The 15144-nt window shown below is 40.0% G+C and overlaps 1 protein-coding gene across 1 annotated transcript in view; it reads right to left on the reverse strand.

Moving 5' to 3' along the window:
• TULP4 (TUB like protein 4) overlaps positions 1-15144 on the reverse strand; it is a 131159-nt gene that overhangs the window by 35636 nt on the left and 80379 nt on the right. Inside the window, exons 4-5 of the mRNA XM_049800399.1 lie at positions 4967-5147; positions 2285-2419 (exon numbers count right to left, since the gene is read on the reverse strand). Of these exons, the coding sequence (XP_049656356.1) occupies positions 2285-2419; positions 4967-5147 (316 nt within the window). The remainder of the gene's footprint in view (positions 1-2284; positions 2420-4966; positions 5148-15144) is intronic.

The following is a 15144-nucleotide window of genomic DNA, read 5'->3' on the forward strand; positions in this document are numbered from 1 at the left end:
CTCAGCACAAGCACAGAGATTAGAAATCAGAGGAGGTTTCATCTAGGGTAACGGTCTGCAAATGAATCAGGGGATCAGAGCCATCCCTGAAAACTACTTGCCAGCCACTACAGGCATGTGTATCAGCAAACTTTGAAGAGAAAGCACTCTAAATGTGCCATAGCTCTACAGGTAGCAGTTGTAGCTAACTAGTACCACCAGTAAGTAGATGCACTTCAGCAGTTCTGCAGGTAGCAGTGCACTGAGAATCACAGAGATAAAAAGCACAAAGAAAGGAAGGATACAAATGAACAGTTCAGGACCTCCACTAGAACTGATAAAACTTCTAGGAGTGTTCAAAGCTGGATGAAAAGAACTGGTATTTGGGTATCTCATTCAACAGCAAATGTTCTTCTGCATCAATTTAATATGAATATTCCTTGTAAAATGACAGCTATGCAAGGCTAGTAGAACAGCAAAAATATATTGGTATTGCTTGAAATAGTTTTATAGTTGCCTGCTTTAAAAACACCTTCAGTATGCTGCTCATCCAGCAGCCCATAAAGACAAGGGCATCTGCTGCAGAGACCACAAAGCAATGCTTACAGATTTCAAACAGAAACACATTAATTAAGACTTACACACAATACCAAAGACCATCCACTCTCAGCGGAATACCAAGTGGCTGGAGAGGATGGAGACCTTGAGCTGGGTGCTTTTGCACATTCTTGCATGTGATAACAACCAGTAAAATTAGTCACTTGAAAAAAAATTTTGATAAGAAGGTACAGAAAATGTTTACATCTATATGACAGTTATATCTAAAACACTTTCCACTGTACAATGGGTAGCTTCAAAACAACAGTGATGTCCCAATCACCTTTCTCTCTCTGTCTCATACATACTCCCAATCCAGTATGATGTTGCACATTCTTCTTCTACTGATGTCTGTGACGTAGTCCAGTTTACAATTCATAAAAGATATTTCTACTGTAGCTTGCACATTAGTATTTTGCCAGAGGAGGGTGATGTAATTAAGGGATCTTTTTCCCATTAGTGAAAGTTAATGGGGAAAGAGAAACAGGACAAACATCCTCAGCAAGACAGAGCCATGCAACTCTAAACAGAGAATAAGATGGAGTTTGTTTCTCCTACTGTTTCTAGCTGAAAGCTAGACTAGATGACAACTCAAGACTACCTCTTATCCTATCTACTATAATTCTGTGGAGATGCTAGGCACACCCCTCGGTGGATATCACAAGAGCTTCTCTAAATTGGTGCCAGTTTCCCAGACTTTAGGCGTCCTTTCAGCTGAAGAAATTTTCTGGATCATAGGGTTACCTCAGGACGCTACATTTTGACAGCCATGTGCTTCTTGTGTTGACACAGATGGAAGCAGGAAAAGAAACCTCAAAGGTGATTTTTTTAATCTCCTAAGACTACCCTACATAGTGGATCACCCTAAAACTACTAGGCTGGTGTTAGGGCAACTTTTCACAAAAAATATCCCAGTGTTACAGAACAGCTAAGAGTCTGCTGTAACAGCTTGCTTTATTTTTTTTTCATCTAATATAAAACTAACTTACCTGTGGAGATGAAAAAGAATCAATGGAACCTATATTTAAGTATGTGCTTATTTGCCACAGTGAATTCAAACTTCTCTCCAGGCAAAGCACTGTAAATTGTACTGAGAGTACTGGCAAAGTAAAGGACTTTTTGATAGGTAAGAACAGTAAAAATTTCCATGTGAATTAAAGATTTTACATGGAATACTGATCGTACAAACATTCATGCACATCACTTAGCAAGATGTATAGTAATTAATCAGTGGAATTTTCCTTCTCTCAGAATAACTTGCCTCTTGATAATTAATAATTCTAGCACATTTTCAAAATTTGTGGGAGTCAGAGCAGCATTGTGATTCATACCCGATTACCAAAAGCATAGGAGGAGACCTTGTGAATTAAAGATGGAAAGGAAGTGTTACATTGCAGAGGCATTCACACAAAGAAGCATAAACGTATTAGCACATTCAGCTGAAAACCAGAAAACAGATCAATTGCTCTACAAAACTGCCACGAAAACATGATCTCAGAAATGGAAACGTTTTCTCAAAACACAAAAACTCTATCAGCCAACTGCTGCTCTTCCACCAGCAGGTGTCACTGCTGGAAATGGCAATAACAGCGGCCAAGTGCTTGCTGGGTTAGGAGAGACAATCGCAAAACCATAACCTATACACGCATCATTAAAAAGACAAGAAAAACAGAGCATAGGGAGGGGGTGAAATGGTTTCCTTTTGTACCTTTCAACCCTGAGCGGATGATAGTAGGAGACAAGTCGTCATAATTGTTCATTAAACTGATGTCTCCCGACGTGAAGCTGACAGTAAGTAGTGGTTTGGTGTTCTGCACCGGGACTGGATACGCAGCTGGTCCATCTGCAAAAACAAGGCTTACAAGAGTAAGCAAAAGGCAAACAACCAGAAGTAATTACATCCAGGCTGAAATACACTGTACTTCAGCCTACCAGCATCAGGAGTGGTTCCAAGCCTCAAACTCTACCTGCTTATTTCTGCAACGTCTATGGGCAAAAGCAAAGCAGGTTTAGCTAGTTCACTTGACTCCTTTTGTGAAACCCCAACGTTTTTACTTTGTGAATTTTTACTGCAGTATATCCAATGTGATTTATGCATATGCTATTATGTTATACAGTGGTGGTTTTCAATCATTCTCCACTGTCAACTCCCTGAAGTGTCTACAAGCTGAAAACCAGTGCTTTGGAAGGCTTCCTTGGGACCCAAGTTGAAAACCAGTGTAAACAACAACATAATCACATTAAAAGCTATTTGTTAGATACACTTTCTGCTTGGGCAAGTGTTGGGGACTCCTCCTGAAATCACATAAAGACATTCTAAGAACTTCTAAGAGAACACACTGACCTTTCACAAATTACTGTATTCTAAAAGTTAAGAGCTAGGCAGCAGCATGAAAAGTTACTTGCCATCCTGCATAACAGGATCCAATGCACTCAAAGGTAGAGAGGAGCCCAAATGGAACACTTGGCTTTAAAAACCATTTCTGAAAAGTCTCTGCTCCTCTGGGCTTGTTTTTCAGCATTCACTGAAATTCCCTTGTTCAAATACTTCATGACCAATATCACCATCTGTACCATTCACTGTTTAACTCTTTTTGTTTACAATTTCTGACAGGAGATGCTGCTGGCCCCTGCTAAAGTGCCTCTCAAGGTCCAGCCAGCAACTTTTAAGTCAACCAAAATGGCAGAGCGAGTTAAGAGTGGTATTGCTTCCTCAACTTGTAAAAAAGCTGATCAGAAAGCATTTTGGAGAGAGATGTCTAGTAATTAGCATCTCTGTGTGTATATAATTTAATAAGAAAAACCCATCAAACTTTCAGTCCTTCCTACACGTCTGTGTGAGTCAAAGGCTTGTCACCTTTGAGAGGTGTATGCTGCATCTGCTCTAAAGAAAACACATCATGTTTGGGTAATCATCAAAATAGGCTTGCAGGCTTGTTACAAGTCCACCCCCCTGCCCTGACTGACTCAGAAAAAGCTAGCTCATTAGGATCATTTAAGTTCTCATGTGTGTACTCTGCAACTTTACCATCCTCCAGCTGGAACCTCAGTATTTTAAAAAAGCAATGAAAAAAACAATTTAATGCTGTTCTCTGTCTTGTTTTAGAAGCTTGCTAGGAGATTTGAAGTTTGTTTCTTTTCTACTAAGGTAAGAAATCTCACCCGGTACCAAAAGCAAGGCATGAAAGCCAAAACAAAACTCAGTTTCAAAAGATGCTAACATTTTACCAGATGGTCACTTTATCTTCTATCATTATTTGTTAAATACATATGCTCATTATATTGACATATATACACATGATTCTGGAAAATGTACATTTTTTTGACGGAATCCCAATTAGAGTTAAAACTGCGAGAGTCCTCAATTCACTGGTTCAGATCTGAGATGCAAATTCAGAATTATTTCTAGCTAATATGTATTTAAATTTTTCATTGTACAATCACTGTTATATTAATTTAGTTCTTTAGTTCAGATTTTATGCACTGGAAAACAGGAACAGCTTACCTAGATCTTATAGACTAATCAACAGCATTAACAACAAATATTAGCATTACTTGAATAAGAAGGATGGGGCTGACTGTGCATGGATACCTAGGCCTTCTAGGTCTTTGCTACTGATGATTTCTAAAGAGTTTAAAACCAAAACATTTCACCCAATGAGTTATATTTATACTTAATGGGAGGGAAGGATTTCTTCCTGACACTCAAACTGGCAAAGTGCTCTGAAGCATGGGAATTAGTAACTCCAGACAGCTCCAGTCACTCTTCTTCTACCCTGTGTAACTGCAGGAAATATTTTCATTTCCAACCCTTCTAAGGAATTTATTGGGCTCTTTATCAAGGATGGGACTATGATGATGAACATTACAGAAATCCTACGAAACAGAGATAAAATTAAAGATGTAGTACTTTCCACTATGTCTAGTACTGGTGTCTTTTCACACGAATCTATGTAATAACACATTAACTTCTGTGCACTCTGACTACCTCCGTACATACGGACCATTGCAACACCTCACATCTGCTTATCAGAGAAACCTGATACGCCCCTTTCTAAGTGTTTTTCACTCACCCTCACTAAAAACTTTGAGCTTTGTGCTGTTACCTCATTTGTGCAAACGGGGGCAGAGCAGCACAGATGAGGTACGACCTGCAGCAAGCCACACAGCGAGGCTGGTGGCAGAGCTGGGGACAAATCCACTCCCCCGTACCAGCTCTCTGCTCCAACCCCCATGCCACCTCCACAGGAAGGCACCATCTCTCGGCCTCTACCAGCTTGGAACTGCAGCCATCCTGCTGTTTTAGTAGAGCACGACAACTCCCTGGTGTTTGAAATGTCTTCGTGAACACTTGCAAAGCTGAAACAGAAGGACGTGCGCACAACACTACCTTGTGGCGGGGAATAGTCGTCGGAGTCCGTGTCGCTCTCGCTGCTGTCCTCCACCAGGAAGCTGGGGTAGTTCCAGGACATGCTGAGGATGCCATCTGACTCATGAAGGAGCACATGGGCCAGCATTCGGCCATGGCAGTCCATGACGATAACCTGTCCATCAGCAGTGCCAAACAGTACCTGGAAATAACACAACAGCCCTCAGGCCCACCAAACGTCAGCCACTGGACCCTCCTTCAAACGCATCTTGTAATTAACTAGCTACGCTGGAAATTAATTGAAAGCAAAGCAGTCAGGGATGTGAAATGGTGCCACAATAGGGCACCGCAACCAAAGATGTATATGAAGAATGAAGTTAAAGCAGCAGGATCTAGAGGTAAGTGCCTAAAATCTGTGAGCAAGTAATGTTTCACGGCGGGGTGCGTTTTGTTCACTTTAATATGAACCATTACACTTTATTTGAACTTGGCCATTACTGCAACTAAAGCGAGCTGCCAGAAGGGCTACCACAGATTCTGCAGTATTCTTGGGTTATACGGAAACTTCTAAAATTGGTGGCAGAAACCGAGGTATGCATCAGTCGTAACAACATCAAAAGGCACAGCTGACAAAAGCGAGGTCTTCGCAGAGATTTCGAACAGCTTGTGAGGACTAGAAAGCTGAACAGAGGAGGACAGGTTATTCAGTTGATGAGCTGAAAGAAGTGGTAGAATGTCTTCCAAAAACAGAGGCAAAAAGCAATATGATCAGTCAACTGGAAGTAGATTATTATAGCCCAAGAGGAAGGCAATACGTTACACATTCAGGAAGAGATGAAGAAGAGCTTCTACCCACCATTTCAAATACAAAATGGATAACGCAAGTTTTTTTCTTGCCCCTATACAACTCCATAGCCGATGCACACTGACTGAAGTCAGACTGACTGGAACCTAAAATTTCTTTTTTATAAGCATTTTCTGTCTTGAGGCTTTTAGCAAGTTAAGATACTGCATATTTGATGAATTTTAGAAAAACATCAGGAAATAGGGATTAATAAATCCACAAAACAATAAATGCATTAGCCAAGGCTGCTGCTGCTATCACGTAATTCCATATGAGGCAAATATGTTTTAAAGCAAGTTTAAAGGCACTCATCAACCTGAAAACTATCCAGCATTAAAAATGAAGCTAAAAGGAAGGTCAAATCTTATACTCACCTTTCAGTCTACCACCTATTTCCAGTGCTTGTAAATTTAAGATTCTAACAATTATATGCTCAGATCAAAAATTCTTCTAGCCTTGTATCTTACCACTAACAGTGGTCAAGTATTTGGGGAAGAGTAAAATAACAGGATGCACTGAGCAGGCACCTCCCCTGCACACTCATGTAGCTTCCAGCAAAAAATACTCCCTCTTCTTTGACAACTGATAATTCCACTTGGTAACCTTTACCGCTTAACACTAAAAGAAATATAGAATAATTGTTCCCTACTTACATTCTCAACATCGGTCACAATTTTATAGACCTCTATTATCTAATCCCTTAACCACCTTTTTTCCAAGCTGAAGAATCATAGGCTACTTAGGATCTCCCTGTGCAGTTGTTGTTCAAAGCCTCCAATCACCCTTGTTGACCTCTGCTGTCAGAGGTCTTCCTTTCTATCTTCCTTCTGAGATGTCATGCCAGACTTGCAGCATTCGAACTGTGTATTGTATCAGACTTACACAATAGTACTCACCTAGGAAGTAATTGTCATGGATGCACTTTTAAAAGTTTCAGAAAGGAAGCATGGCTTCAAAGGTCTCAGTCAAAAATAAGAAGTACTAGAATTTTTTGTGTGATCAAGGTGATGCTCAGGAAACACAGAAGGTTGTAAACCAGAATAGCAGTTTAGCAGAGGAACTCCAGTGAAGTCATTAAAATCTTAAGAAAATCAATGGAGTTGTTTCACATTATCAGAAGCAATGAAAAAACTATCTGGCTGCATTAACTGTCATCATTACAAGTTACAAATATTTTTGTGTTAAATAGCTGCTAGGTTAAAACAGTGGCTAAAGCTTGCTACAAGCCTCAGATTGCTATTTTTAGACATAAAAGCAAGAACTTGACCTTTGTTCATCTCGCACTCCCTTCCTTTGTGGCCCTTTATTCTACTCTTCTTCCACTTGTATCATCCCATCTCCTTTCTCACTGTTCATTATTTCAACTGTTTCTGCATGCATAATCAGTGTACAGCCACTTTCACGGTTGTCCTGGTTTTAGCTGGGATAGAGTTAATTGTCTTCCTAGTAGCTCGTACAGTGCTATGTTTTGAGGTCAGTACGCGAAGAATGTTGATAACACCGATGTTTTCAGTCGTTTCTAAGTAGTGTTTAGCCTAAAGTCAAGGATTTTCAGCTTCTCATGCCCAGCCAGCGAGAAAGCTGGAGGGGCACAAGAAGTTGGCACAGGACACAGCCAGGGCAGCTGACCCAAACTGGCCAAAGGGGTATTCCATACCATGGGATGTCCCATCTAGTATAGGAACTGGGGGGAGAGGGGGCAGGGAATCGCCGCTCGGGGACTGGCTGGGTGTCGATCGGTGGGTGGTGAGCTATTGCCCTGCGCATCATTTGTACATTCCAATCCTTTCATTATTGCTGTTTTCATTTTATTAGTGTTATCATTATCATTATTACTTTCTTCTTTTCTGTTCTATTAAACCGTTCTTATCTCAACCCACAGGTGTTGCTTCTTTTCCCGATTTTCTCCCCCATCCCACTGGGGCGGGGGGGGGGGGGGGGGGGGGAGAGGGAGTGAGCGGCTGCATGGTGCTTAGTTGCTGGCTGGGGTTAAACCACAACAATGGTCTACTTTCAGAACATAACCACTCTCTTTCAGATCTCTACAGAACAAACGTCTTCTACAAAGCCAAAATCCTACTGGTTGTCATTGCTAGCTTCTCACACCACTTGCAGTCTACTCTATCGATTAGTTTTTTACCAGTCTCCTAGGAGTTTTGTAACTGCAAAATACCCAGACAGAGGAAGTGAAACTCTATTGTTTCTGAAAATAGTATAAGAGTTCTGCCTCCTAAAATCCTGTAGAAACACTTTACAATTGGGCAGGAACAAAATGTTGGGACTCGTCACCCAGAGTTCAGTCTCATCTCAATCTGAAGCTAATTCTTTCAAGTAGCACTGCCCCCAATTCATTTAAAATTACAAAGTTCTAAAGTAATTTCCAATTCAGTTCAGAACAGCTGCATGTGGGCATCTTAATTCTTGCACTGGAAGCTGAGAGAGCTCTTTAGCAACCTAGAAATGTCAGAGGGCACTCTTCATCTCTTTAGCCCGGCCACAGGCTTCAAGGAGCAGCTTTAAGTTTTGGGGTTATTGTAGCAATACAAGCTTTAAGATGAAAGCATTTATCAGGCTGATAGTCCCGCTGGCTGAACTCCTGCTGAAGCTGTAAAAGTGTCTAATGGTGTTTTCATCCATAACATTACTCAAGTTATAAATGCCACACTCAAGCTACTTATGTCAGATGAATAAAACTCTCTTGACCTTCAGAAAAAAGGTTTAGCCACAGGGTATGCCCGAAGGATCCAGCAGAGAAATGAAAAGGTTGTATTTTAGCTGCCTAAATTCATATTTTTCAGGTATTTGCAGATCTAGGAGGTCTGAGGGAATGTTGGAAAGAGGTAATGAACAAGTTACAGTGGTTTGTTAACCCCTGAACACAAAAGCTAAATGATAATAATAGCAATGTAAAAAAAAAATAGATCCCAAGTCCTTATTTTGAAGTTGTTCTTTGGCCCCTTGTTCTTTTCCTCTACTCTTGTCTCATCTCCTCTTCTTTCATACTGTTCGTTATTTCAACTGTTTTTACATGCATTACCACTTGTAGAATTGCATTTGTAGAACTACACATAATCTGATAACAAAATACCTAAAATCACCCAATACATTCAAAGTGTGAGTCAGTTACACAACATAAATACAGTATTTCTTTTCAAAACATATTGAAAATAATGAATCCTGCACTACAGTGAAGCTGGAGCTGATGAAAGGTCATATAAATGCCGAGCAGTCTCCAATAGTGCCTTGATGCTGTCTTCTTTGAAGGGAAAACTGTGATAAACAGCACTGGGATAATTCACACACGGTTTTCTAACCATATCAAGAGCTGAAAGTTGGGTTCAGTCCTGAAACACAACTGTCTGCATTCTCCATAAAACCCAAGTTTGTGGTGATTCCTATTTATGCTAGCAAATCCAAATACCTGAAAAACACCCTCCCCTGAAATGTGCTGACCTCTTAGCTTCTGTGGTAACTTGTGATGAATTTCACAAGCTAGTTTTGGTAAATAAAAAGGTTTTTTGTCTAAAGATTTTTCAGCTAAAAACAGTTGTTAAACCATTATCCATGCAACTATCATTTAAGACTGCAGTCCCCTTAAATGCCCAAGATTTCAAAGACTCTTCAATTAGCAGTCTGAAATATACCAATTCCTAAAAGACGTGTGGTAATCAAAAGATGGGGTATTCTGCTCTGAAGTATTCATCTCCTGAGGAGATGAATATTAGAACAGCCAAGAAGCTAAAAAATTCAGTCCGAGGAACAACTTGAACCTGTTCAGTGACTTTGCTATGTGTGGATCTGTTGGGCTCAACTGTCACTATTCCTGTAAGATCTGTTGTGATGCTGTAATGCGTCTGGACCAGATACAGTACTAGCAGAAAATGGTTTGGCAGCACCGAGATCAACAGAGCTACAATGGAACGACCAAAGACCTGGTGCACTGAAGGTCCAGCTCAGGAGGCCCACTACTTTGTAAGAGAACTGTAATTTACTAACAGTGATGTCGTTTTAACACAAAACACATTTTGTTGCTATTTAATTTGGTTTAATGTAAGAAAATTGAACTCATCAACAGTAAGAATACTCAAGCTTTATGTTAATTTGAATATACTAGCCCAGTAGGAAAAGGGGGAGATCCTGCCATCTCACCACAACTGATTATATGCAGTAGCTGAGAAAATTAAATTGTTATGATGTATAGACTTAAGTCAATGAGGCTGTGGTGACTTACATCTGCAGGGAACCTAGCCACTGTCCATTCCTGCATCTTTGCCTGTCCTCATTGCCAAAGTTTTCCAGAACTACAGTCACTTTGACTTTTATCATAACTGAGGATAAACCAATCCCAGCAGTAATGTATTCAAGGACTTGATGTATATAGAAGGGGTAAAAGATGGAATTACTTCCAGTCTCATGTCTTGATTGTACAAACTGAACAGTCAATACTGTTACAGAAAGATATTGATAAAATAAGATGCTCCCTTCATGACATTTAGTACTAACACTGAAGGTTTCTCATGCTGCTGGTTAAACAAAACTCCCAGGAAATCTGATCAATACATTTTCAGAACATGGGTTGTCATTCTGTACCAGGGCAACGACTGAGCCTTTGACTGAAGCTCAAGTTGCAGTATTAGAAGCTGGACTTGCTATAGCTACTGGAAGAAATATAAAGCCATTGGAGGCTACTTGAAGATCGCACTTTTAAAGTGAGAGAGTCCAGTATTGTGATGCTAGAAGGTTGGAAAAGGAACATCTACCTACTTTACTGCTGTTGGCCCAGGATTTTTAAAAGAACCTCTCTGACTTTTTACAAATAACATGCATCTGACAACTGAGGGAAGCAAAACAACTCACACATTCTGCTAATAAAAACAGCACTGAAAATTAATCTAGTAAACTCCATCCTAGTATAATTTGATTATTTAAACCCCAAAATTTTCACAGAAAGACAGAGCTTGCCTTGTAGGACTATGCAAGGTGCATTAACAGATTGCAATTAAATTCCTGAATACACTGAAATGTTCTGAAAATTAATGTCATCTGTCATGAAATCTCAGGTGCTCTAATCTTCCCTAAGCTGTGACTAAGCTGACAGTAACTCTACTAAGCAATTTCTCAAGTTATATCTCTTCCTTCTCCCATAGGATAGGTGGCAGCTGGAAGGACAAAGTGACCACACAAAGTTTTTCCAGAAAGTGACTGATCACATTAGAAAGGCAAAGGGTTAGATGTGTCCTAGAAGATGCTTACTGGACCTGTCTGGCAAACTGAGCTCTACTGGACATGAAATATTCAAGTCTTCTACAGCCCTAAGTAATACAAATAACAGTATGTAACCTGTAAATGTTGCTATCTCACAACAGTAAATATTTTAAACAGAAGTATTTTAGAATTAAAAGTAATTTAAAATATAGCGTGACACAAAGGCAAACCCACTGTCCCCATTTTTATAATGCAAACTGACTACTTGGTCTTCCCCTTTGTGGACTGATTCCTGGCCAGTTCTTCTTCCTGCACTGCTAATCCATCCAAATACACTAAGTAAAATACATATTGTTATAATATGCTGGGGTTTCTACACTTGCCAAATCATTCATGCAGAGGATATATCCCCACTATGCCAAAGTACACATGCAGGTATTTCTGTCAGGAAATCCTAAGGGAGGGCCTATTCGCGTTGGAATGTGTTGACTTTTTCAGAACCAAATACACCATTTTGCCTATTTTTTTCTACCTGTCACTTTTAATGACACACGCAAAGACTTCTGAGAGACTAGTGAGTCATGATCTCCCTCTGGAAGAAATGTCCTACCTAGGTCTTTTCAGACCAGTTTACAGGTGTTTTGTGATTCCATGTTCCGTTTTTGCTTTAACCAGTTGCAAGGTGCAGATGTAAAGCTTATTTGCACATTTCTTGAATGTTCCTAACCCCTTTTCCAAATGTATTGCAGGAAAATAGTGCTGCCCTTCAAGACTTAGGACAGAGAAGTGAGTATTTCTGCTAGCAGCTAAGCTAGCTCATATTCAAGATCCTTCATAATCTTTGGGTGTACCAGTCAGACAGAAGGACTTGCTGCATTTCAAACTAACCAGGACCTCCTTTTAATTTCCTCAGACTCAGTGAGGAATCTCTTAACTGTGAAGTAGTAGCCCAGGGCAGAAATCTCATCAGCATCATGTGACCAGGTAAACCATGAATATCTCATGAAAACTTATGTTTTTGGTTTTTAACATTCTCCAGGGTTGTACTTCCAAAGTTTGAAGGATTCCTCTTTCACCTACCCACTTTGCAAACCTTGCTCTTTTAGCATTCCGTTTTACTCTTTGCCTTCGTGGTACCTTTTGTGTTTGGCACACACATCTGCCGAAACCTTGCTGCCATTGTACCAGGTAGTATGAATGCTGCCACTAACAACTTACCCTGCTTACCTCTGCATTTGCAGGCGCCTTGTCTGACATTCGGTTTCACTGACATTCCCCTTTTCAAAGTTTAGACCTCTCTCTATGCTTTCTCCCTCAGCCTCCTCCCCCATCTCCCCCGCAAAGAAAAAAGTCAGCACTGTACCTCAGAAATTACGTTCTGCAAAAATGCTAATAAGGCCAACTGCGTTTGCATTGCCAGAAGATGCTAAGCAGTTCTAGGAAGCTGAATTAGTTCTGTTTGCCCTGATTTAGCCATCTGGACAAACGTTAATATTCATGATAGGAACAGCCTTCACAGTCATCACCATAATGTCATCATACTAATAGAGATAAAGTTATTTTGCTGATCCAAAATTAGCTGAACTATAAACTGATTAATATACAAAATGATGGATCCACCTTCTATTTATGCAGCTAGGCTTCGCAACATAGGAAATACTTGGAAAATTATTCCTTTAAATAAATTCATTCATTAGCCTAACAAAAAAATGCCAGTCTTGCAAAGGCTGACTTACAACATTTTTCAGTCCATTTAGTTGTGGTGCATTTTGCATTCCTTGTGCTCTTCTTGTTTACTGTTTCTCCATCACAATGCAGGAGACACTGCAGCAGCTGCCTCTTAGGATACATTAAAAAGTGAAAGTTTGTTTTTTCTCAGTGTGATATTTCTGGCTTTCCTTCTTTTTACCTCAAAATGTAGAGTGGAAGAGAGACAACCAGAGAGAGGGAGACAGCTGCTCTCCTGCTGAATACTTTTTATTTCCATTAAAAATTCAACTGCTGTAAAGTGATTTCTTGAACTGACACAAAAAGAGACATCACTACAATTCACACACAAGTTCAGGGGGAAAGTACTAGGTTTTCTTTGACTGCCTTTATGTCTGAAAAAAACTGAGAAAAGTTTTTGTTTCCTTTGGACATGAGGAGTTACTGGTCCCACACATGGTTGATATACCACAAGATCATCCAGCTAACTGCATATATACACAGCAGTGAAATTCTCATTCAAGACCATTAATGCTTTCAAAAGCAGCACTGGTTTAGTTACCTACTTTCAGGCTTGTTCCTTCTCTCTCTCACAAAGTCCATAGGGTCTAGATAACTGTTACAAAGCCCTCAAATGAGCAGACAAAGTAAATACACTGGAGATCTTGGTGACAAATCCATTTAACAAATATTTAAATACTAAAACCTGGGGATCCAAACTACACTGGCTTTATCTCTTTCTAAAATAGTATAACATAGCTGAATGACTGTAAATGAGATACAGTCTTGCACGCCGTTTCAGGAGTCAAAAATGTAAGTAGTCTCAAAACCAGGTTCTCAAGCTATACAACTACTCTGGACATGTGGGGATGGAAGCAATTGTCCAGGAGAAGATAATGTTACTTGAAAGCATTCTGGCAGATCACAGAAAGACTGATTATTCTATGTCCCTGAAATTATACCTGGACTAATTCTGACTTGTGTGTTTCCAGGCACACACATTTCTATATTCCTTCCTGACTCTTGAGTCATTTTTCAAGAAAGCATCCTGTAACAATCAGATTTTCAAGACAAAATAGTTGCCCTTCTATATAATGTTCACTGAATTAACAATATGCCTCAGTTTACTTTAGACGTAGAAAAGAGTTGTGTGTTTTTTTTAAACTTGTGCCAGGTTTCAAATCACGTTTGAAGTGGTATGCAAAATGAACAAAAAGCCAGCAGCTGGAACACCTTCTACAGAACATCTTCTGTAGCTTTTAACATGGACAGGACTCTGAGCCTGGACCACTGAGCTCCCACAGTAGAAGTACTCTGGAATGCTCTTCAAGCAGTGCCATTTTCTGTTTTTGTCACTAAACTCTGCCAGGCAAGTGCACACATGTCTATGAAAACACATATTCTTCACATAAATCCAATTATATATAGCAACAAAAACAACTATTTGGTGCTATTAGGTGGGAAAATGCAATCAGTTTTACCAACAACCACTCAATCAGGCAAAGAAGTCAACTGATACACTTGGCAGTCTCCTGCATTGTTCCCGAGCCAGGTTTTGGTTATTTCCTGAAAGATACGTTGACTGCTGAAGCTAAAATTTCTCAGAGTTTTAGAAGCCTGAGAGTTTCTGCTCAGGTTTTATGGTTTGTTTTTTCTCCTAATTGAAAATAGCATTACTTAGCAACAAGGATTGCACTCTCGACCAGTGAAATTGTAATACAAAGCAGTTTAGAAGCAATGTCCTTGCTGGTTTGAATTTCATAATACAAAATCAAGAAGCCCCTGGGTTAAGCTATATGCTAATGGAAGCCAGCCCTTCAACTTCTGCATCCTCCTTCTAGGTCTTCGGTGCTGGCAGAGAGGGGTAACTCAGCACGGTCAGGAAATATGTAGAATGGGTGAGGTCAAGTATAACTGAGTCAACATGGAGATAGGCTGAGTAATAAACTGTTACCGAAATGAGGCACTGAAGAAGAATGACTATCCTTCCAAAAGCAAGGAAAGCAGGGAAGGATTAATCCCTCTTCAGCTGATGCAGTTGCCAACAATCCCTCAACGTCTGAACATCAACAAGAAACTGGCTCCTGGACAAAGAGCAGAGAGCTGAAGTTAAATCCACGCAGGATTGAAACACTGATGGGAAAGGTTTTGGAGAATGAAAAGATACTGTTTCCACTTTCCATTGGCATACTATCTCTTTTTGTCAAATCAACAGAAAGATCATAAGATATCACTTTCCAAAAATATCACCTTTTGTCTCCAATTTACTAAGAAACTTGGCTTTGCTTTCCCAGACAAGACCTAGTGCAGAAATCCACAAATCTCCTCCTCCAGAGTCAGTCATTCTAATCCTCCTTCCCTGCACCAAGGTTTCAGACTATTCACAGGCTTGAACATGTCTGATCCAAGTTCAAGACCCCATTTGGCTCCTGGTCTTCTTAGT

Source organism: Accipiter gentilis, chromosome 5 (assembly GCF_929443795.1).
Source record: "Accipiter gentilis chromosome 5, bAccGen1.1, whole genome shotgun sequence".
Classification (NCBI taxonomy): domain Eukaryota; kingdom Metazoa; phylum Chordata; class Aves; order Accipitriformes; family Accipitridae; genus Astur; species Astur gentilis.